Here is a 26,003-nt window from a genome sequence, read left to right on the forward strand (position 1 = left end):
CATTTTAACTTAGCCCTTAGTGTTGTCTCTGGTAATCCTTTTCCTTGCTCCTCTTCAGAAAAGGTTCAAATAAAGTTGTGCATTCAAGAGTGTAGATATTTATGGTTTAGAAACCAAGCATCATATGTCTGATTCTTCCATTTACATGCAACATCCTCCTGTGTACAATGAAGCAATGACTTTCAACTCTCATTAGAGTAAAACATTTGGCGGTTCCAAATCCCGACCTTGTGCCATCTTCAGATGTGACAGGCCTAACACCTCCACTGCTGGCATTAGTTCTGGCTGATAGTCTATCTTAGTTATGGTTTCTAGTGCTATGAAGAGACACCATGATCTCAGCAACCCTTATAAAGGAAAACATTTCACTGAGACTGCTTTACCAGTTCAGAGTATTAGTTATTTATCATCAGAGTAGGAAACATGGCAGCATACAGGCAGACGCAGTGCTGCAGAAGGAACTGAGAGTTCTATATCTTGATCTGCAGGCGGCAGAAGGAAACTGCCATACTAGGCCTAACTTGAGTATATGAGACCTCAAAGCCCTCCCCCACAGTGACATACTTCCTCCAACAAGGCCACACCTACTCCCAGAAGGCCACACCTCCTAACAATACCACTCCCTTTAGGCCAAGCATTCAAACACAAGGGTCTATGGGGCCATTCCCATTCAAATCACCATATATTCTAACTACTAAGTTTTCTTTTGACAGAAAGAAGTCTTGATTATCAAACCATGAAAAGATTGTTTTTAGCCTGACAGCTGTCATTATCAGCACCTCAGGTTTCTGGGACTAACACAACTGGACTCATCTTCTCGGGCCTCAGTAAGGTAATAGGTAGGTAGGCAGGCAGGCGGGCAGGCAGGCAGACAGACAGACAGACAGATAACTATAAAGACAGATAGTAGATAGATAGATAGATAGACAGACAGACAGACGATAGCAAACTCTAATGCACCACTCTAGACTGATTGCCAGGAAACTAGACAAACACATGACAGCAGGCCATTGTGGGCACCAAAGGAGAAGTCACTGCCTCTGCTTAGCCTCTGATAATCTAAGAAGCAGAGGACACCAGGGAACTTACAGTCTGTCTCTATACTGCCTTTTCCTTCCATCACAGAATAAAGACTAACTAGAGATGAAATTGTTTTCTAAAACAGTGATCACGGGGGAATAGATCAGATGCTACCCCCTTACCATCTGACTCCTAAAGCATAGACAAACATGGTGTAGATTCAAAGGGCTGGGCAGATGACTCGATGGACTGAGTACTTACTGGACAAGCACGGAACCTTAGTCCCATCCCCAAGACCCTCTAAAAGAGATTAGCATCCTATTCCCAGTGCTGAGGAGACAGAGATAAGGGAATCCCATCCTGGGAGCTTGCTGGCCTTAATTATGCAGCAAACTCCAAGATCAGAGACAGAGCCCATTCCAACAGTACAGTGGAAAGTGATAGATGAAGTCAACTTTAAGTTGCATTCACCTCCAAACACACATACACAGGTACATACACACACACACACACACACACACACACACACACACACACACACACACACACACAGAGACAGAGAGAGACAGAGAGACAGAGAGACAGAGGATTTAAAGATGTCTTTCTAAATCGCCACTTGTAAGACACTTCAATAAGGAACTCTCCTAAAGTCACCTTGAACCTTAAAGAATGATAAATTTTTGTAAACACACACACACAGAGAGAGAGAGAGAGAGAGAGAGACAGAGACAGAGACAGAGACAGAGACAGAGAGACAGAGAGACAAAAAGACAGAGAGAGAGAGAGGATTTAAAGATGTCTGTCTAAATCGCCACTTGTAAGACACTTCAATAAGGAACTCTCCTAAAGTCACCTTGAACCTTAAAGAATGATAAATTTTTGTACAGACACACACACACACACACACACACACACACACACACACCATTTATTATTAAGGTAATTGTGTGACCAATGGGCTTCACACGTTATTCATATTCATATTATTATATATCACATTTACCTCCCCCAAATTCTCACATTATCTTTCCCTTCCCCAGAAAAAATGTCTCTCTTGACCTACAAGAAATCTCGATTTTGGCTCCCTGGGGTGTCGCTTCCTTCAGAATTATGCTAGCAGCAGAAAAAAAAAATCAAATGTCCTTTTGTACTCTGGAAAGCAATCGTAGGCCCACCCTATCAGCCTCTCCACACCACGTCGCTTATATAATTTATACATTGGCTCTCAGTGAACCACACAGTCTGCCCATCCTCTTTGCAATGGGAAGAGAGCCACTCTGACCTTGTTCCTTGTAAATAAGGAAACTGAATTCCCTATCCAGGGGAGAACAAATCACTTTATCTTCAGGATAAATGAGTCCGTCGCTCTCCTGTCGTAAAGACGACTTTCTCTTAGGAAAGGCTGTGGAGCGGTTGTTCTAAATCACATTGAAGCGTCTGCATAGTACATTGAAGTTTTTCTTCCACTTTCCCAACCTCACAAACTTTACGGGGACAGCAATGAAACTATTGATGATGGCAGCCAGGCACCAGAATTCAAGCCTACATTCAGTCTCCTTAGCAGTCAGCTAAAGCACAGGAAGTTAGAAGAGCAAACAAAACCCAAAAGGAAGACACTAACTGATGGTGCTGCCAGTGTTCTTTGGGACCCAAAATTGCGTGCTTGTTGTAAAGACTAGAGGAGGCGCCAAACAGGGCTGGTGCTAGAAGTTTGTACCCTGCCCCCAAAACACGAAACACAAGGAAAAAGATGGCAGGGGCACTGTCTCAGCAGATTGGTGGGTACACCACCCCCACTCTCAATTTAAATGCTGGAGAAATCTGGGGTGGGGAAGGTCTCAAAAACAAAGCTGTATGTACAGCAATACATGACTAAGTAGACACTCGGCATTCACAATCACTAGGCCTCTGTCCCTAAACAGCAGACAAAAATTAATACTCAGTTGAAAATACTAAGAAGTAAGTGAGAAGTCCCTCCTAAGTCAGGGTTACTGACTCACCAGGTCTTAACTGAATAACTGAGTGTTCTTATCGGGATTATCTGGAGATTGCCCTATGACACTCACTGCTCCTAAGCCATCTCTATCATTTCTACTTTTCCTTTTCCTTTCTCTTTTTTTTTTCGTTTGTTTGTTTGTTTGGTAGTTTGGTTGGGTTTTTGTAATTCTGATAGTATGAGACAAGGACTTACCTTATAACCCAGGCTGGCCTCAAACTTACAATCTTCCTACCTCTATTTCTTCGATGCTGGACCAATAGGAGTGTGTCCACCACCACCACTTCTGACTGCCTCCCATCTCTAGAACTCTGTGTGTGTGTGTGTGTGTGTGTGTGTGTGTGTGTGTGTGTGTGTGTGTTTCATACATTTATATGTGTATATATTCTTTACGTGCATTATGTATGAATTCTATATGTGTGTATGTATATGGGACTCAGTGGAGTTAGAAGGAACATTCCTCAAATTTCTCAGTTTCTTTAAAGTTTCAGAACTACACTATCATCCGGTTTGCTTTAAGTGTTAAAACGCATTTTGACTACAAATTAATGATCATCATTAACCCGATGCTAGCGCCTCCTCCCTCTACTCCATCATGTACTGTGCATATTAAAATGACCTCTGTGTGTTTTCCTTTCCCAATAGACAAAGCTACTTGAGTAGGTACCTTGTCTTGGTCATATCAACATCATTAGCATCTGCTCCCTGCCAGCCCATTAGAGATTGTTAATTAGTATTGTTCAGAAAAGAGGTCATTGCTGCATGATATTTTGTGAATAAATCCTTGAATAAAATTATCTAAGGTCAGGTCCTAATCCCACCACTTCGGGAGCTCAGACGTGATTGGTTACCCCCATTTCCTCACTGGAAAACAGAGGCGATGAATCCTTTATAGAATTATTGAAGGAAGCGAATGAGCATATCCAAATGTTTATAACATCGCGCTGAATTCATTACAAGTCAGTATTGGTCCCCTATGTGTTAGCTGACATTATTGCTAACTTTAGTCCAATTGGAAGAACGTGCAGTTCTTCCTGGTTATAAGCTAACTCAATCTATAACAGGTTGTGTAATCTTTAGGCCAGATATTGGATAGGAACATTTATCTTTCCCTAGTGCACTAACTTTCCAGCTCCTGCTCAAATTTCAAACACACATAAAGGAAGGTGGGAACATCTAATAGCGGTCAGATGTGGTTACTTCAAAGATCAAGCTGGAATCACCGGGAGACTGTAGGGCAACACACAGCTTTACTTGAGCTAAAAGCGGGGATGCAGCCTCACCTTGTGGAACTGTGGGGGGTAGATGCGCGCAGCCCCGTGATTCAGCAGCAGCTGGTAGCAGATCTCGGGCTGCGCAGCAGGACGCACGGAGGTGACCTTCAGCACGTACTGGATGGCTGCACAGCCATTGATATCCATGAGGTTGGCCTCCGCACCTGCCTCCAGCATCATATGCATGAGCACGTGGTCGCAATTCCAGGCAGCCTTGTGCAGAGGGGACTTGAAGTCATCATCCCGAGCGTTGACCTCAGCGTTGTTGTCTAGAAGCGTACGGCAAATGAGGTGGTGTTCCCTGCTGTACTCCTGCTCCTTGAAGCGCAGGGCCCAGTAGGTGGCGATGGCCAGTGGGGTCTCCATGTGGGCGTTCATGCTATCCACGATGGCCCCGTTCTCCACATAGAAGGCCACCAGCTCAGAGAGGCCGAAGTGAGCCGCCGTGTGCAGGGGTGTCTCCTCATCCTGGTTGTTGGTTTTCATGTTCACGTTTGCACCTATGGAAGAAAATAGAAGCAGACAGATACTTAAACATACATGTGTGTTTATGGTTCCTTCATATGCATGACTTTCCTCACGAGGTTCATTGAGCACGGGTTCTCTTTAACCTTTGCCTATCATGTGTGACTCCTGCCCAGCCATAAAGTGTATTCCTGACCCCAGTGTAAGTCACTCCTTAAGCCAGTACCACCATCTTCCTAAATGCTAACAAATGCATCGGGGAAGAGGAGCTAATGATTTCTTACAGCCTTGAGCACTGCTTTTCCTTCCCAGGTGGATTCGGAAGTAAATGATGTCTATAAAAAATGATTAATATCATTAAAATGCCAAACACTAGTATAAATGAAAGATTTTTGTGGACTTTTTTCTTTTAAATTCAGAGGTTAGAAATAGGTAAAAGAGCGTGGCACTGAAACCTGACTGTTTGAGTTTGATATCTGGGACCCATAGGGTGGAAGGTGAGAACCAATTTTCACCAACGGTACAGTGAGTTCCGTGCACATACACACATACACACAAATAATAATAGATAAATATAACTTTAAATTAAGAGTAAGGAATATATTTTAAAACTGCAGCTCATGCAGGAGACCTTAAAAATTTTCGAGGTTTTTAAATTTAAAGTTTTGCTTATTCGTGTGAGTGTACCACTCATCTCTGTGCACAGTACGTTTGCAGACCCTGCCTTGAGATGGAATTCCATGACTGAGAGCATTCTAGTACAGGTTCTGGGGGCTGAACCCACACCTCTTCAGAAGTAGCAAGTGTTCTTAACCACTGAACCCTCTTTCCAGTCTTTAGAAATTGTTCTAACCGTTTTATAAACTAGAGAGAGACTTTCTTCTCTTTCAAAGTAGGTGGATCTAAAGTTTGGTGCAAACTATGGTGACATGAAATTTCCAAGTGCATTGGCTGAAGTCAAAGCATCGTGGGAGCTGTGTCTCTGTGATATAATAAACACACACTCAGACCCAGACACACAGACACACATAGACACACACATGCTTTGTATCATCAAAAGAGCTTAAATGCCATAGTTCGAATTAAGAAGTTTAAAAGTTAGCATTGGAGAAACAGTCATCAAAAGGCAGGAAACCAGACTGTGACTAAGAAAAAAATTTGATAGACAGCGCCTTAGGAATGAAACTCACTTACTGAACAGAACAGGAAACCACTGTGGATTTTTTTTTCTGATAAGAAATGTTAAGTGTTAGCAACCTGAAACACTAGAAGTTTCCTTCTTTGCCTAATTTAAAGGGGCAGACCAAATGACCCCTAAAGGCCTGCATCATAAATAATTATACCTGAAATTTTCATCAGTTCTCGAAATAAAGTCCAAAGAAACTATCCTCATCCTCCTCCTTGTCATCATCATCATCATCACCACCACCACCACCACCATCATCATCATCAATATGGTAGTGGTAGTGTTATTGATATTTATTTCTGTCGCCAATATTAATTTGAGAATTGGACAATGTACCGCATCATAACCTAAATGTATTTCGTGCAAAACCTCGTAGAATCTCCCAGCCACTCTGTAGTAGATGCAATTTTTACCCTAATTTTATAGTTGGGAAAAGTCATCCTTGGGTTAACAATTTGCACAAAGTACACCAAGGTACTGAGCTTGCAGCAGAAATTTGCAAGCGGGCAGGCTGGTTTGAAAAAATAATCCCGTATTAGTATGCTATTCTACCTCATTATTATTTTTCTACAGGAAATTTTATATTGCTTGTTATTATGAAAACCAGATGCAGTAGAAATGCCATTGCATTTTATAAATTTCAAATCAGTTTTCTCACGTGGATAGCTCCTTCTTGGCCCTATTTACAGCATCCCCTGATTATGCAGAATACATTTAAAGAAGGAAACTTTCCCACGAGCAGTGTCTGGATAGGGAATCAATTCTCCAGTGAGGCTTAGCAGATACTGGGTCTTCTCACTTGCAGGAGGCAGAATTATAATCAAAGGCATCCTCCCTGGGCCAGGGTTCATCAGTATTCTGACCTGGAAGGGTTCTGGGTGAGGTCTTCTTTCTGCTCAGGTTGCTGCTCCTGAGTGAGATAGGACAAATACAGAGATCTTTCTGGAAGTCATGTGCAGGGTCACCTGAGCTGCTGGAGAGTATCCAGTAAGAAAGAGAATCAAAGAGTCGGGATGGAAATTTTACAACTTAGAGGGGACCACAGCCTTGGGGCTTTTTCTTAATGGACTTGGGCTTTATCCTTGACCCTTGACATCTTGGGATAACTGAATGCATGGAGGAGTCGCCTTTTCTGAGCTGGAACATCTCACTTTTATACTTGAATTTTTTTTCTCTAGCAAGAACTTTCTGAAAGAATGTATGATGCTTTTAAAATTTTAGATTCTTGTGATTTCCCCCAAGAAATGAGATCTCAGAGGCTGGTTGGGGGAACTTTGAGAAGTATGTTTTAGCAGGAAGAGTCAATGTATTACTTTTCAACAACTTCCACTTTAAAAAACAAAACAAAACTTAAAACAAGAAAAGCTCGTCTTCCTGCAGCAACAAAGAGGACGGTCTGAAATCCCTGCCTTTGCAAGTGTTGCCAGTTTTCTCCGGAGTCTCTGAAAGAGAATCCGTCTCAGCTGTGGTGCTGGTTGCCGAGCCTCGGTAGCACTTTGCTTCTAGAAGTGTCAGTCGTCACCTCTATCTCCACATTTCATTGTCTGTGTCTTCATTAAGAAGAATACTATATGTTCTGCAATAGGTTCATCCCTCGCCAGAATGGCCTCATTAATACTAGTGATGGCATCTGCAGGAACTCTGTTTCCAAGCACGTTCACAGGCTGACATATTAGCGATTAGGGCTTCTATGCACTTTTTAAAAATTCAACTCAAGCTCGTAATATAACAAATGCAATGTGATATACAAAGATATAATTACACAGCTTTGACATTATTATAATCGTATCTCAGTTAAGGATGCAAACACCACCTCTGGCTCTTGATCTCTCTTTCTATTCTGAGACCCGGCCTCACTAATACAGCCCAGGCTACCTCTGCCTCCTGGGTACTGGGATTAAAGGCATGCACCGCCATGCCCTTGTGGGAAAATGAGCATTTCTTGGTGTAGAGGAGTTCCCAATCCTCCTACTCTCTTCCCACTTAGAATGTCATCCAGTCATAGGTGACTCTAGTGGCTTCATCAGCCCATTCAGATAGGTGGGTCTTCATTTCTGTTCAGTCTTACCACTTGTATGTCTAGACTGGGCAACTTAGACAATACTTATCAATATACTTGATAAAGTAAAAAGATTGCCTAGTATGCACGAGAACCTAATATCAATTCCATATGGAGGGCATTTATTAATTTTTAAAATTCCGAATATTATAAAGAAATAGAAGTCGACCAAGTTTTGTTCCTTAACACATAACCTACTTTTTACTTATTCAGTTGTTTTATGATTTACTTTTTTTATTGTCAAAATGTCATATATCTCTACTTAGATTTTTTTTTCGTTATCCTTAAGGCCCCATTACTTTAGAACTTGGCATTCTCTGTGTTGTGAAGTTCAGAACTGACTTCCCCTGTGTCAGCAGGAACCATCACCTCTTCATCCCCTGTAGACTGTCCTTTATGTCACATGGTGAGGTTATTTTTTAATCCTTTCTTATCAATAATCTCTCCAACTCCAGTGACTTCTCTATTATCTTAGAAGATCGACGTTTCTTGCTCACTCTCTCTTTTCTTTTATCCTGACACTGTTCTGCAAGCCTTTGTGGGTAAGCCATCCAACATTCTCTTGGTTATGGTTGTTGGTTCTTCTGGGGAGAATTTCATCGCCATTATTAAGTACCTGAGTGCCCCCGCCTGTTACAGATTCTCTGATAAATGCTTACAGGTGCCCACACTGTTAGGCTCACTCTCTGGTTAAAGTTCTCCAGGTGACCTTGGCTAAGTCATCCCTCATTTCCCTGATTATCAGTATATGCTAACTTTTCCTTAGGACATGCTCTCAGGATACATTCGAATGCTTGACCTTAAAGCAATGGAAGTTCCTTGTTCACAACCCCTTGGTACAAACCTAGATTCAGGGGACAAGCCCAAGAATCTAATGTTCTCCATTTGTTCTCTCTGGAAGCCAAGTCTAATCAGTGTTGTGGCTTCCTCATAATGATACGGAGTGACACATGGTTGAGAAATACACTTGAAAACCTCAGGTGAACTTTTCACTGCACAAAACGGAGCGGGACTTGGTTTCTTCCACACAGTGGGACACTTTTCTTTGATAAAAGGCAACGATGTACTCGCTTTGGCCCATTGTTTCAAGAATCATTATGTTGAGTGGAAGAAGCCAGTTATAGAAGACTATTCACTGCTTGTGTGAGTCCACTCATATGTCAAGTCCAAAGTACACAGGAATGCAGAAACAAAAAGTAGGGGGGTGGTTGCCTATGAGCAAAAACTGGAGGAAAATAGAGAGTGGTTGCTGAGGGATCCAAGGTGAGTTTTTGGTTGGGTGATGGTGATAAGTTGCAAAATTGATCATGGTCATGGTTACATAACAACAATTATTTATTGAGCCCCGGCTGTGTACAAGTTGCAGCTTCTAGGAGTACTTTTTTACCATCTCAGATAAGAAAGACTTCGTTGAGTTGGAATGTTAGATAAGAAATGGGCTAAACTGTTTATGCATATTCAGGACAATAAAGAAAGGATAAAGCAAGGAGAATCTTGAAGAAGGCAGAGGTAGCTATTTTTGTTTTTTGTTTTTTGACTTCTTGGTTGGTCGGTTTGTTTTTTGTTTGTTTGTTTTTGTTTTTGCTTTGTTTTTCTGTTTGGTTGTTGTTGTTGTTGTTGTTGTTGTCATTGTTGGTTTTTCCCCTGTCATGGGTGTCTGGGGATGTGTCATGGCAAGGAAGGAAACATGTAAGTTCATGGGAAAAGACACTTCCAGCAAAGGAAGCCATAAGGCCAAAGGCTATGAGTTGGAACAAGTTTGTTTGTTTGTTTGTTTTGGTTTTTGGTTTTGTTTTGTTTTGTTTTGTTTTAATGCTCACAGAACATAAAGAAGGCCAGCACTGGGGCTAGAGAGATGGCTGAGTGGTTAAGAGCACTGACCCTTCTTCCAGAGGTCCTGAGTTCAATTCCCAGCAACCACATGATGGCTCACAACCATCTGTAATGGGATCCTCTTCTGGTGTGTCTGAAGAAAGTTACAGTGTGCTTACATACATAAAACAAATCAACAAACCAACAAATAAATCTTTAAAAAATAAAATAAAGAAGGCTGACAACAAGGAGACAATTAAGGGGGAGTAGAAAGTAACACTGAGGGAAGAGGTGAGGAGGGACAAGGGAACTCATGGAGATGAAGCAATCACATACACCTTTGTCTGTGGCTGGCTTGGTAGAGGGAATCAGAAGCAGGAAAGCCAAGACATTACTGGATGTCTAGTGTCGTGCTCAGGAGTAAACACCGTTGCTTGGAGTTGGTCGACCATGAATGTTGTAATCTGAAGTGGTCTCTCCCAGAAGGGAGAGATTTTGGCGGCACCAACTGGGCCATGGTGGGATATAAGACACATTCAGTGAAAGCGAGGAAACAAAGATGCCTATTGGGTTTTTCTCTGTGAGCAACTGCAAGAGCGGGATCGTCCTTTGACATTATTTATTGTCATGGTTAAATATGCAGGGATGATGAGTTTTACAGAGTGGAATAGAAGGTTCTAGATGGAAGAGGGGCAGGCTGGAAAACCTCAAGTGAACACCCTTCGATGGTATTGCAATCATGGGGCAGGATGGGTGCAGCCATATTTAAGCTTAGACAGGAAAACTCATAGCGACACACTAACACTTGGCTGCAGAAAAGAGAGAGAGATACACAGTCTGTGAGGCTGACGACAGGTAAGCAAAGAACTAGTCCATCGGCTCAGCTCTGGGCTTGAAGCTGGCCATGCTCCTTCTCAGTTGCCTCTTCTCTGAGAAGGCATCCCACCAAAGTCCAACCGTGGCGTTGGAAACAAGAAGCAGAGATAACAGACCCGTTCCCTGTGGCTCCTGAAGCAAATCTTTTTCCTATCGAGGCTTATCTGCCGTCTTTCCTCACAATATTGGCTTCCCGTCCCCCGAGAGGCAGATGTTTCTCAAACAGCCTATGTTTATTTATCATTTTGTTTATTTTAAAGTTACTGAACCTGAAAGGAAAAGATCTCTTTCCTAGATGTGCAGCTGGAAAACAAGATGCAGGCGCTAACTGTGCTCAGCCATCTTAACGCTTACTTCATGTTCCTTTATCTTTTTTAATTCCTAAGCCTGCTGATTAAAATTTAGCCAAGTAACCACAGATAAGCGTGAATAGCGCAGACTCGTGGAAAATGGACTGCTATTATACAGTCCTGCATTCATCTTGTGGGGCGCATGAAGTGAGACCGCATCTTCACTCGAAACTGTTGAAGAGCTTTTCTGTGGAGATGAATGCTATCACTGCGGTTCCACTGAGGAAAAAAAAAGACGCTAATCCAGAGGAGTTTAAAAAGTAGCAATGACTTTGCAACAAAAACACAATATAGACTCCTTACTTTACCCAGGGACACAATGCTGCTCTGTTCGCTTTCAGAGTAAGAGGAGGCATGGCCCCATGACAGAGAGCTGAGCGCCCATGTCCGCACTGGTATAGGACCGGGTGCTGATATGGTATGAAAATGCGGGGAGGTGACCGGAAGCATCACATGAGAAGGAATCAGCTGAAGAACAATGGGTGTCCTTCTCAGAGGCAGCAACAGAAGTGAAATCTTGGTTGAAAAATTCTGTGTCTGGTGGAGCCAGTGTTCCTGACAATGAGCGAGGGATCTTTTAGTCCAGAAGCAGTGCCTGGTGTGTTTCTGTGACCACTGCCTTACCGGAAATCTGATTAAGCGTCTCTCTCTCTCTCTCTCTCTCTCTCTCTCTCTCTCTCTCTCTCTCTCTCTCTCTCTCTCTGTGTGTGTGTTTGTGTGTGATTGGAGCTGAGCATAGGCCACCATGTTAGCAAGCACTCTATAGCTGAGTTGCAACCAACCTTATCTTAAACTTTTTAAGATAAGTTTCCACTGCATTGCCCAAACTGAGCCTCAACTCACTTTGTAGATCAAAGTGATCTTGGACTTGCAGTCCTCCTGCTCCAGCCTCCAAGTACTTGGGATTGCAGGCACCACACATGACACCAGGCTCAGCTAGGAAGGGACCCTGGAGAAAGACCTTCTGCTAATACAGTTAGGGGTGTTTGCAGCTATCGTGTCCAGGCCTTCTTATGTGTGTGAGAAAAACTGAGACTGATCACCAAGTCTTCAGTAATAAGTGACTGATGGTGACACCTAGTCAAAGAGGAGATAGCTGCTAGTTTCCTACCACTGTCCTGTAATGGCACAAAGTCTTACAATTCCATAGGCCAGAGAGTGGACACATGTCTCAGCAGAAGGTATAATTAGTTTTATGTGTCAGCTTGGCTGGGTCATGGTGGCCAAATGTTGTTGGATTCAAATTTCATTGGATACTATTCTAGATGGTGGTGTTTGTTTGAATTGTTAACTTGTTTGGTTAAAGTACAAAATAGTGTATTCTATTATGACATATATATTTACCATATGTATCCATCATTGTATCCTGTTTATTCCCACACTGTCATGCTATTTCCTTCTCCCCCAAGTTGATCCACTCCCCGCCAAGCAGTCCTCCTACTATCATTTTCTGCATATATATATATATGAAACTCACACATATATTTTCCACACGTGATAAAAGTCATCATTTTTATCTTACTCCCTGGCCTCCTTGCTTCTCTTTGTAAAAGTGGTTTTTGGATAGGATTCTTATTTGAATCTGTAGACCATGAACAAAAACAGATTGTCTTCCCAACCTGCAAGAAGGGACCATTTCCCCAGACTGATGCTCTTTCCCGGGCCTCCCTGAAATGGGAGCAGGAAGAGAGATTGAATTACACAAAGCCTCATGCTCTTGCTGCACTGAAGGAGAGTTTCTCTTCCACCTATAAGCCCGGTATTATTAGTCTAGATTTCCCAAATCCTGTTCTATGATGTATTAATATAGTGTAGTATATTAAAAAGAACCATGTGATTAGATAAATGTGTGTGTGTTCTGGGCAACTTCATACAGGCCCATGTTAGCTTGCACAAGCTTGGAAGGAAGCTGTCTTCTTTAACAAGAGCCTTCCCAGAATTGTTTGATCAGTGACCCTCCTTCTGGACGACACCTATTCACTGAATAATACAGTGGACTTCAAGAATGCATTCCTAGACAGAAGCAAAGATGTCATACAGACCCAACACAGAAAGAAAAAGCTGGACGTGAGGCACGGTCATGCACAGGTAAGCGAGCCTTGGGATCTTCTTTGTTTAACCATTCCCTCCAATGCCAAGTTACTTGACCTATTAACAGTGTCCTCCATAAACAGGTAAGCGCAAAGATTCAAGGGACTTGTCATTCCATCTCTGGTCTACACAACTAGTGAATACTAAGTTATAATTTTTTAACTCAGGAAATCTTGCTACAGAACTTATATTTTCAGGAGTTACTTTTGAGTTTAGATTTTGACAAGCAAGATGGGTGTGTGCCCACTGCCCTGATCCAACCAGAAATGTTAGCAAAGGAGGGCGTGCTACCGAGCTGCTTTTCCCTTATCAGAAGCACCAGAGAATTCAAGTTCATTGATTGGGGTTCAGGTTATAGTGGAGACAAACTGTCTTTGAACAGGGCAACAGCAAAGTACAGGACGGTCCAAAGACTACTTAACAGGTACTCTGACTAGCATAGGCGAGACAGCACCACCTAGTGGGCAGCATAGGTACTCTGCATTGAGGTCACTATTACTACCCACCCGGTTTTACGAGTTAAGGCCCAGCCTGGCCTAGAACTCAGCATCCTCAAAACCCAGGCCCCCAAACACAGGTATGTGCCATCACACCTGGATTTCTTACCATTATTATGAAGTCCGGCCTGCCATTTCCCAGGGTCCTTCTGACCTCGTCTGCAGTGACTCAAGCTTTCTCAGAGAGAGCACATTCACTGCCTACTCCTATCATGCACCCTTCTTAAGTAAGTCGGGCCTGTTCATTGGAAAAAGGTTTGGAGGAGAGGTGCCAAAATCCTAAAGCCACAGTGAAAAAAGGCCAAGGATCCTACTGTGTTGAGGGTGTCTCTCGGTGGTATTGGCTAAGAACTCTTCTTGCTGCTGGGGGGGGGGGTGTTTTGTCCCCAAAAAGGCAAGTGTCTGCTTTTCTTCAGTTCCCATGGGCCTTCTAAAGAGTAGAACCTATTAGGAGCTGGCACGTGCCTAGTACATTTGCCATTTTCTCTCCTTGTGAGCTTTCTCACTAAGATTAGTAAGAGCTGAGCTAAGAGTCTCAGGGTCTTGTTGATTTAACTGTTACCTCCAGCTCTGAGCCCTTGAGTACCTGATGAAATTGTTTAGATTATCTTCTGTAAGTCATTACTTGCAGAGGATACAAAGAAAACACTGTCTGTCTGCTTCCAAATCTAATATCTTTTTGCTAAATGGTGTTTAAAATGTTCGCAGGATAATGAGATCCAGGCTCCTCTGAGCAAGAAAAAAATTATAGAAGTGCTGATGGGGAAAAAAAGGTCATTTAAGCCCAAGGAAATGTCAACCTTTAGTTTCCAGTTCTAGATGCTTCTAACTATAAGGCAAAGATAGTGCAACCAGTCTGAAAGCTTAGGAAGTTGCACTGGTTTTTGGAGGGTGAATCTAAACTCAACAATGCTTGCTGGAGAAGGAAACTGGTTTACTTCTGGGAGGATTTTGAAAGTGCTAAACAAGGGCTCCCAATTTATGTTTGAGAAAATATCCTAGAATAGTCTTGTAGGTAAAAGTAATTGGCAACTGGATATTTAAAGAGTACAACCTAAAAGGATGCAACGTAGTAACAGGTGAGTGTAGAGGAAGGGGCTTTGCCTGGCAACAGGTTGCTTCTGTTGCTTAACATCTTGCAGTATCTCCTTGTGGGAAGGAAGCCAGAGCTTCGCCTTACACCCAGCTGTTTTTGTTACTTAATATCTTGCAATTCTCCTGCTGGAGGTAGTGATTTGGAAACTGATCAAAGAAGTGTTTATAATTACGGAGTTTAATTTTAAGGAAAACGGATAAATGGATTTTTAATATAGCTTCTTCAATCACAGCCCTCCATCTCCTTGTATTGTTACGGCAAATCAGAAAACCTAAACGGAGACATTATCCTATTCAAAAGGACAGCATTGCTCTCCCTTAGGGTTGCCTGCTTACAAAATGAGACCATCTGTGTTCTAGGAAATGATGAAGTGGGGATAAATGATTGCTTTGGGGCAAGCCAAAGACACATACACTCTGTGTGTGTGTGTGTGTGTGCGTGTGTGTGTGTTTGTGTGTGTGTGTGTGGTGTGTTTGTGTGTGTGTGTGTGTGTGTGTGTGTGCGTGTGTCTCTTAATTAAGCACACTTCCTCTACCTAGCTGTCATCATGGTGGTGGACTTTTTTCAAGCTAATGGAACTCAGATATAATAGTTAAGCTTCTCAGATCATGTCAAGGAAGCACAAGGTTTTCGTCAAGTTCTTTAATCTGTCCACTGTGTCAGAAGGGAGAGCTATAGATGGTTTGCACTGAGACTCAGGAGGACCAATGTGGACTTGATGCAAACAGCTCTGAGCCTGCTCAGATGCGACAAGCCAGGTGAACCTCCTTTAACTTCTCTGAGTTTCTGATTTCTCATCTGTGAGATGAGAAAAATAATGTGCACTTCACACAGTTGTCAAAGACTGAATGAGACATTTTATTCTAAAGTGCCTGACATATCGGTACCGTACATGCTTAATATACATTATCTTCCTTCCCATTTTCTCCTTTCTGAGCATATATACTAGCAACATCAATTTCTTTTATGTGTAGAGCCGATGCTGTTAACTTTATTAAGCAAGCTCTTTCCATTAAGCATTTATCCTTATTCATTAGCTTGGAGGACTGGTACCCAAAGATATTAAATTATTTACTCAAGTTTAATGAATGAAATTGAAAACCTTTTTCCCCTGCTTAACATGAATGTGCCCTTTTCAGTATGCAGAGCCTTGCTGCATTTATTCAGAAGCTATTGCTAAGTGCTTAGTTTGGAACACAGGATTAATGAGCCCGGAGACCTGGCGTTGGTCACCATGGCGACCAAGCTAGCTTTGCTCTGTTCCAAGCTCGAACAAGGAATGTAGGATGCTTAGCTCTGGCCTGCAGGATAGTAACTGGGTGTTCTTTTTCATATATCTGACTCCCCATTGCTGTTTCCAATTACTCTCTAATTCCCTTGGGAAAAAATAAATAAATAAGAAGAACATCCCTGGTTCCTCAGGGCTTTGATTCTTTAGCCGCCTAACCTCCTTCCTAAATACATTCATCTCCCTATCAGCCTCTATAGATTCAGACACCTGAGTCACATTTTTCTTCAGTACATAAATGCCTGTCATCCCTTTGGGTGTTGAGTAAATACACCAACAGATGACCAAAATACCCTGTTCTCTCAGGACTCCAGTCTCTTCAGTGACTTTCCCTCTCTTCTGACGCCTTCTCGCTGTCAAGCATGGATTGTGCCATGTCTGAAGCTGGTTGGTCTCTCACAGTCACTAACTCACGTGTCCAATTCTCTGACATAACCTCCTCTCTTTACATCTTGCTTGTTTGCTATTGGCTACCACCATCCTGGGAACTTGCAGGATGCTCTTCCTACAATCCTTCTGCCCCTTATGAGTTCCTTACATTCACCCCATCCCCTCCAGATGATTCTACATCCTGCCATTAAATTCTATCTACTGCCAAAATGTTCAACTCCCTCCAATTTTGTCACCGCGCCCGCTTATGCTAGGGGTGACAGCGCTCCTGAGGGACCAAGCCACAGTGTCGGTGCCTGCTCCCAAACAGCTGAAAGTCACATGACAAGAACCACACTGTTGCTGTGGCATCTTCAGAACAGGACTGGTACTGTCACCCAGGTCAGCAGGGAAGTTGAGCTGGGCCCTCTGTGTGGTCTAGCATTTGTCTTCCTGACTTACTTCCCATCCTCTGTAATCATTACCCCAAAAGTCTTTCTTCCCGTCTTCAATCCTGGTCCTGTCCTGATCTTGCTATGACTTGTTTTACTTAGAAAATTCTGTGCAAATGGAGGCTTCTTCAGACCCTGACAACTCATGTAACAAAGTCTCCATCCTCTCCCCCTTTTCACTCTAGGCCATGAGAGAAGTGGGGTTTTCCTCTCCAGAGGCAATCTTACTGTCTTCTCTGGACCTCACTGCCTAAATTTGTCAGACACCTCGCACCCTCTTTCCTGTCTTCAAACTTTGAACACTGAGTAGAATTCCCATTAATTGTGTTTGTTTATGTTCGGGAGTTACATTAAAAAAGAAGACTCTTCCTCTTGCCTAGTCTGCACAATACACAATATAGAGTTTTGTTCACCTCGCTTTTAGCCATCAATATTTTCAGTTTAGTTTCTCTCTCTCTCTCTCTCTCTCTCTCTCTCTCTCTCTCTCTCTCTCTTCTTCTCTTCTCTCTCTCTCTCTCTCTCTCTCTCTCTCTCTCTCTCTCTCTCTCTCTCTCTCTCTCTCTCTGCAATATTTAACACCATCCATGACACCAGATCAACAGAGATCTTCTAATCCCAAACTCACTGTACCTCCCAGGAACACTGAATGTGTCTGACGTCTTTCTCTGACAAGTAAGTTCTCATGGGAAAGAAAGGACTACAATAAGCCAAAACCTGAATACAGCATTTCCGGTAGTGGTACTGGCAAGGTTTTAAGTACACTGTTCCCTCAGGCACTAGCCCTTGTTCTGGGTTGAAGATTTAATATAGACTCGACAGCCAGCATGCAAAAGGTGCTACTGTGCATGTAGCTATGCTGGGGAAAAGATCTGTCCTCATGAAACTCAAAGATGTAAGCACAGAGAAGTATGATTTAAAAAAAAAAAAAAACCCTACGATGTCCTGTGAGAGCCTCGCAATGTCTGATGGGAATATGGAACATAACACGCGTCTGTAATGGTGCTCGTGGAAATGGACTTCAGAATGAAAGGCTATTTTCAAGGCTCACACATGAGCAGATTTTAGCTCTGTAAAAAGGAGAGGGTAATGTCCTGGAATGGAGGTAGATTTACTGTGGTTGTACTACCTTCGGCCCATCACCCAGAATACTGGAAATTCTACCTTGTGCCTCTAGGAAGGAGCCAGTTAGATTATTTTTTTCTCTTTAGAGACTCTAACCAGGAAAAAAATTTTTGAATGACTAATCTAGCCAAATCCTGTAGAGTTGAGGAAAGCTAATAGTTTATGAACTTCACCTGGAATTCAGTCATTCCATCTCACACACAGGGAGGCAGCCAAGGATTCTAAGACAACCCAGAAAGCAAGCACGGAGGTAAAAGCTACACAGGGCAGGGAATCAGCAGAAGGCAGGTGCAAGAGGAAAGCCGGGGAGCTGATATCCAAGTGATAGAAATTCACAAAAGAGAACGTTAAAGAGCAGGAAAGAGTTCATGCACAAAAACACTCGAAATGGTCAGAGTACTATTGTGGGGGTTGGAAGGACCCGGGAAAGCGGGCGAGAACAAATGCAGGCAAGTGGACCTTTGTGAGTTTTCAGAACAAGGCTGGGAAGAAAACCCTAAAGCTCCAGGAAAGAGTACCATAGGTCACGAGCAAAGGCTGAAAGGCTTCAGATTTGCCAGCTACATCTTGAAAAACAGAGGCCGTGAAGGAATGCTTTTATCATGCTAGAGGGAAATAATTATGAATCCTTGCTTCTCTGTCAATCAAAGAGGAGCAAACGCTCTGAGTGGTGTTCATCAGCTCCAGCGTGATTTCTCAGAGCTCTTGTTAAGGATTTGGTCAGCTCCAAAAGTAACTAACTAAAAAGAAAAAGAAAAAAAAAGCATGATTTCAGGAGGGAAGAATCTGACCTGAAAAGAGGAGGGAGGCCAGGATGTCAAGGAAAGATCCCCAGGGTGACAGAGGTTCCGAGAAACAGGACATAAAGGCTTTAGCAGGGACTCCTTGTCCGTGAAGATGAAGTTGATTAAAATATTCACTGAGGTTCAGTATTTTTGTTTAAAGCAAACAAACAAAACCAATGCAACATATAACAAATAAAAAATAAAAATAGGCTTAAAATACCAATCATAGAAATCTAAGCAAAACAAAAAAAGATAAAATACTAATAAAAAGCAAAAGAAGACATGGTTATTCTAGTTTGCAGCAAGTTTTGTGGTTATAATGTAACTGCACGGGGAACCTGGGGACTAGAAAGGACCTAGTGCAGGGAGATGATCCCCCCCAAAAGAGGAAAAGGACATATGTTGTAATCATGTCACTATAATTTTGATTGTCACAAAACTTACACTGTTTCATCTTCCCTGTTTTTATACATAAATAAGTGGCAGTTGTTTGGCGATGTGCAAACACTGGGCTAACCAAACTGTAGATGTAAAAGCAGTTGCCTCTAAGGAAAAAGATGGGCACTGCATTGTTCATAATGAGCCTCGAATATAATATCTTAATATTTTTCAAATAGCGTATTATCTCATCTCTTTTATTACATGCATCTTAATTTCTTCAATTCCTTGCGATATTATAAATCATCTTCTCTTTACTTTTATGTATGTGAGTACACCATCGTTATCCTCAGACACACCAGAAGAGTGTGTCATTGGATCCCATTACAGACAGTTGTTAGCCACCATGTGCTTGCTGGGAATTGAACTCAAGACCTCTGGAAGAGCAGCCAGTGCTCTTAACCGCTGAGCCATCTCTCTAGTCCTATAAATCATCAGCTTATACTACAACTTCTAACTGCTTGTTTCTGGTATAGAGAAATACAACTGACTTGTTGGTAAAATCATTTGAGATGCAAAACAACTGCTAAACTCAATTATTAGTCCTAGCCAAATGACGGTGGATTTCGCTAAGGTTTTTTTTTTTTTTTTTTTCCGGAGCTGGGGAGCGAACCCAGGGCCTTGCGTTTTCTAGGCAAGCGCTCTACCACTGAGCTAAATCCCCAACCCCTAAGGTTTTGTTTTTATGTAGATAAACGTAGTTGTAGGAAACAGTGGCAATTTTCCTCCTTCTCTTTTCTCCTCATACATTATTTATTCCTCTTTTCTATTTCTGTTGAGACCTCAAGGACAGGGTTGAAGAGATGTGGGGAAAGTAGCCTGAAGAGGAGGCTTTAACATTCCACCAAGAGGGGACCAACAATTTTACATGGCCTTCCTCAAGGCTGTGTTTTACAAAGTATGCAGTGGTTCTCCATAAAGGATCCAGGGGGTGCTGGAGAAGCCGCTCTCTGATGGAGATGAGACAGGACGCCCCTAACTTACTTCAATTCTCTCATTCAGTACAGGAGACAAGGTGGAAAAAGGCAGCATTCGGGAGACAAGGCAATTTAGAGACACACTCTGCCATCTGATAGGGAATGATCTCTGAGCAGGTGGCGGTCAAAAAAGCCATTGCCTATAATCTACTGTTTCTGTTTCTCTCTTTGCGCAATGAGAGGTTGTTTTTTTTTTTTTCCTTTTGCTTTTTTGTTGTTTTTTTTTAAATTAGTGATATATCATTTCCTTTATAAAAAAAAAAAAGCCATTTGAACAAATAACTTCAACTTAAAGAAAAACAATTAAATCCAATTGGCCTAGGTACACTACAACAGAAGGGGCAAACATCTTTGGGGTGAACTGCCAGTGGATGAGGCGGCCAGGTTTGTGCTCTCACAGTGCATAGCACAAGGCACAAGAAGATGGACAGCAGAGAGGTGAGGAGAGAGCTGCTGTCCTGCGGGTATGTGGCTGCTTCCTTATTAAAACGAAGGCCTCACTAGTCAGGGACTCTCCTGACTAGGTGACTTGTGTTACTGCGACCCTCAGGAGCAGAGGGCGGTCTTTTCAAAGGCAGGGTCTTCTTTACAGTGCCCCTCATGCTGCATTCTGTTGGAAGCCATTTGAATTTTGATAGCTTTCCTCAGGTAACAATTTTTCCTCCTACCATCGGGATTTGCTTCGCGTGGCCCAAAGCAAGCAGTGTTCATTTTCCTCTTAGGAAAGGGGATGGATAGAAATAATGTATGGCTTAGGAGCTGGCCAAACCTGACCTGACTCTCTTTATTCATAGGGAAATGCAGGAAGCAAAGAATGGACATTTTCACTGAGGTAAATAAGCCCTCTCGACTGAGGAACACCATTATACTAATACCAAAGGAAACAAAGGCCAGAAGATGGCGGCATTAAGTAGAAAGGCAAACAGAAAAATAGCAGGCAAAATCCAGCGTGGGACAAAGCCAGCCCTGCAACAGTGAAAAACAGGACAAAATCCTTTAAGAGAAAATTGCATGCAATTTTTTGGACTCAATTAGCCTTTTCCACAAAGAGCACTTTCCCACAAAGAGCCCATTAAATAGCAAATGAAATTACATCGGTTTTCAGTTGCCATGGCACTGGCTCTTCTCTAATGGACTTCTCTGGTCCCGAGGTTCACGTTAGACTGGCTTATTTTCCTTGCCTGTATGCCGTCTCCATTCCCTGTCCAGTCAGGAAGACAACGTATGTGTCTTCTTCCCCAGTGTGCCTACCTACAACACAATCCCAGCAAGACAGAATTCAGCCGTCAACCGAATTCCCTAGAGACGGGTGTGTGTGTGTGTGTGTGTGAAACCAACCACAATCTCCAATCATAAGCTGTGACCATGACCATTTGCACTAATTCGACGGTAGAAGGCAGGGTTCCTGGAGCTGTCCTCTGACCAAGCGCTGCCCCATGAGGCATGAGGTGAGAACACCAAGGTGCCCAGAAAGACGTGAACGTTAACCTTCTGCAATCTCCAGACTGGAAGACTGGCCCACAAGCACATACCTGCTTTTCCTCCCTCCAAAAAATGACAGCCCAGAAGAAAGAAAGCTGCCCAATTACTTCATTTGCAATGTTGTTTTCCTACTGGTTCCCGTTTGCCAGATGTCCTACTTCCAAATAGGTAGAGAGGGCTAGAGACGTAGCCCAGCCGGTAGCATGGTTGCCCAGCGTGTGTGAGCTCAGCACTGCACAAGCCCACATGCCTGTGATTTCAGAACTTGGATGGTAGAGGCAGTGGAAACGGAAGTTCAAAGTCATCCTGGATTCCATATCAAGTTGAAGGAGAGATAGCCTGATTTATATAAGACCCTATCTTTAAAGAAGTCCTAACACTAAGGGTATTAACTTATAGATGATGTGCCTTTTTAAAACATTACCTATGAGCCAGAGAGATGGTTCAACAGGGACATGATAAACCCGCACGATGAAAGGAGACAACTCAACTGGGGCCAAAAAGTTGCTGTCTGAATGCTACACATTACCCATATGGGGCACACACACACACACACACACACACACACACACACACACACACACACACACACACCCACACACACACACACACACACACGAACACAGACACACCCACACAGACACACACAGACACACACACTCACACACACACACTCACACACACACTCATACACACACTCACACACACACACTCACACACACAGTCACACACTCACACACAGACACACTCACACACAGACACACACACACACACACAGACACACACACACACACACAGACACACAGACACACACACACACACACACACACACACACACACACACACACACACACACACACACACACACACACACACACAGACACACACACACACACACACACACACACAGACACACACACACACACACACACGGACACACACACACACACAGACACACACTCCACACACACACACACACACACACACACACACACACACACACACACGGACACACCCACACAGACACACACAGACACACACTCCCACACACACACACACGACACACACACACACACAGACACACACACACACCACACACACACACCACAAACAACCACACATAGATACACACACACGGATACACACACACATGGATACACACACACACGGATACACACACATACACAGATACACACACACACAGATACACACACACACACACACTCACACACACAGATACACACACACACACACTGTAAACAAAGATTACATAAAGTTACTTAGATACTGTTAGATATTAGCTAACAGGAATGTTTGATAACTAACTGACATATTATTTTCTGATACACATAGCCTTTTGCAATTAAAAAAATATATATCTATACTGTCCATGCCTTCATAGAAAAGGCTATTTTTACAAATCATTAAACACTAGCCAAATCCAGTGGCTCATGCCTTTAGCCTCAGCACTCAAGAGGCCAAGACAAGAAGATTCCTACCAATTAGAGGCTCCCTTAGGCTGAGTACCAGACCAACCAGAGCTATAATGTGAGACCCTGTATAAATAGATAAGTAACTAATAAATAAATAAAAACTGTCCATATAAATGTCATTTAATTTGTGCATGAGATGAATAGAGCATAACAAAATATTCTATTAAGAAGATGAGAATTTTTAAATTCTTCAGTAATATACATGATTCTGTGGCAGTGAAAGTAAATCAGATATGTCTTAAGGTTTTAGAAATATATATTTAGGGTTGGGGATTTAGCTCAGTGGTAGAGTGCTTGCCTAGCAAGCGCAAGGCCCTGGGTTCGGTCCCCAGCTCCAAAAAATAGAAAAGAAAAAAAAAGAAATATATATTTAGATATACATAGTATACATATATACACATATACATATGGGTATGCATGTATAATATTAAAGTTTGGAAGTTCGGGCATACAGTTTACAAACTGTGTGACGGCTACATTGTTCTGAAGACCCACAGAAATCTACCAAGCCTCGTCCTAAACTCAAACTGAAGGTGTCTAGCTTGTCTTTTCTGTTGTCTCCAACTCTCTGAACGATAGCCTTGTTTGGAGGGGACAGCTATGGCTTGAACTGGGGGCTGGGGATAAATGAAAGCTCTGTATCGAACGTCTCCCTGTCCAAAATGAATCTTTAATCCCAGAAATGGGATTCCTAAGTTAAAGTTGGCATGTGTAGCAGTCAAGATCCCCCGAGTGTGCATTCCTTAAGGGTGTGTGAGAGGAAGCCTCGCCCGCGGCTGAGGGAGGAGTCAGCCATCTGAGCTGAAGGAAGGATCCTTCCGCTTGGCTGTGCGGACACTGCTTAGGCAGCCCTGCGCCAGTAGATGGCTCCACACCCACACTTATGTGGGAAGCCCCAAGTGAACCTGGTGAATTATCCTAAAAAGAAGGGGGTGGGGGGACATAAAGGCGGGGATATATTAGAAGTAATTGGAGGGTAGAAGGGGAAAGTATGATGGCTGACTGTCATATTTCGTTGTATACATGTACGAGATTTTGAAGATTTAAAAATAGGAAAAGGAGTGTGGGAGGACTGTCCTTGCTAACAGAACAACAGATCTGTCATTTTTATGATACAAAATCTAAAATTTAAACTATTTAAAATATGAACGAAATAAAAACTCAGTCTAGCAGGAAGGAAGTAAATATAAAATGTGGGTGTGTCCAGAACATAGGGTTGAGTGAGCTAGTAACATTGATCCACCCACCCCCTTGTGTGTGTGTGTGTGTGTGTGTGTGTGTGTGTGTGCGAGAGAGAGAGAGAGCTCCTCTGTCTGTCTGTCTCTCTGTCTCTCTGTCTCTCTGTCTCTCTGTCTGCCTCTCTCTCTCTCTCTCTCTCTCTCTCTCTCTCTCTCTCTCTCTCCCCCTCTCTAACCCTCACTGCCCCTCCCTGTCTCTTTCCCTTCTCCCCATTTCTTCCTCCCCCCCCCTCAGTGTTCAGACATGTTGATGGGCCGCCTTCACACAGCTTCAGGGTGTCTTTAGGACTCCGTAGTCCTACTACCCTTCTTGAGTAAATTATTTCTGCACTCTTCCCTACTCTCATAGAAATGTCTGCCTTTCCTGCTCTCTCTCACCTTTAGCCAACGACTTTGCCTCTGCATGGTTGAGGGGGAATTCCTCAGATTTGAATGGCCTCACATTATCATCACCAAATCTGCTCTGGTGTTGGAAATCATCTTCTAGGGCACGTTTATTAAAAATGCAGATAGTTTCTTGTCGTCTACAGATTTCGTCCCGTCTCAACTTCAGAAACCTGGATCCTTGAAAGCTTACTAAAGAAACTCTTTTGTGTTCACTGTCTGCAATTTCCCCTTGGCCTCCCTGCAGTCACCTTTAGCCCTGCAGCCTCCCCATCACAATCAGGCCATTCTTGCACGTTTCTCCAGGCAAACATCTTTCAACAGTTCTTAGCACATTCTCTTCAAAACACCCATTTACAGCCTCCCCAGCCTAATCTGGCTTCCACACTGTGTCATCCAACTGGTTTTTGTTTAGTTTTGTTGTTCTGTTTCGTTGGTATTAACCTTTCACCAGACTTAAGAAGTATCTCATTTAATCTTGATACCTTTCCCTGAGTCCCTGCCTGTTGAACACACCTCTTAGTCCTGAGGTTACCAAAAGCAGGCTCACGACCCCAGCTTCTCCATTGGCCCATCCCATTCTCCTTACACTGTGGTCACCTAAGCGTTAGCATTTATCATGACTTTGTCTAAATTCCTTCTTTTGTGTATGTTTTTACTTCTTTTGTTTTATAGACAATTTATTGTCGATTTTATAGCGAGAACTGGTCGGAAACCTGTCATCCTCGTGTCTCAGTCTCCCAAGTGTTAGAACTCTTAAATTCCAGGACTACATTGGTTAGATAGCGAGACTTTGTCTTAAAAGAGAGAGAGAGAGAGAGAGAGAGAGAGAGAGAGAGAGAGAGATTAAGAAAAAAGCAGGGAAGAGAGAATTAAAATAGGGAAATAGAGAGAAATATAAGATGATTACACGCAAACTATGGATCTAATAAAGGCAAACTCCTCTTCTTGTATCCAGAACAATCAAACAGCCAGCAGCTCATTCATGAAAAAGGAGCAAAAACCATAACGGATATTTTTCCATGTGAAAATTTATCTGTCAGAGATTACGATGGTCACAGCATCCAGAAGAGACGCCAGCCTGAAGCCACAGTGAGACACTGCTACACACTTATGAGAGAGCTAAATGTTTTTTGCCCTTAAAGTAAAATACCTGTACTTTAAGATAAAGTAAAAATGTTTTACGTCATCAGTTTCGGCAAGGATAGCAAGCAACTGGAGTTTGCACACATCGCCGGTGGAACTTAGAAAGT

General features: G+C 42.8%; 1 protein-coding gene across 1 annotated transcript in view; it reads right to left on the bottom strand.

The window, feature by feature from the left end:
• Asb4 (ankyrin repeat and SOCS box containing 4) overlaps positions 1–26,003 on the bottom strand; it is a 39,705-nt gene that overhangs the window by 4,911 nt on the left and 8,791 nt on the right. The window contains exon 3 of the mRNA XM_032905297.1: positions 4,300–4,790. Within this exon, the coding sequence (XP_032761188.1) occupies positions 4,300–4,790 (491 nt within the window). The remainder of the gene's footprint in view (positions 1–4,299; positions 4,791–26,003) is intronic.

Source organism: Rattus rattus, chromosome 6 (genome assembly GCF_011064425.1).
Source record: "Rattus rattus isolate New Zealand chromosome 6, Rrattus_CSIRO_v1, whole genome shotgun sequence".
Classification (NCBI taxonomy): domain Eukaryota; kingdom Metazoa; phylum Chordata; class Mammalia; order Rodentia; family Muridae; genus Rattus; species Rattus rattus.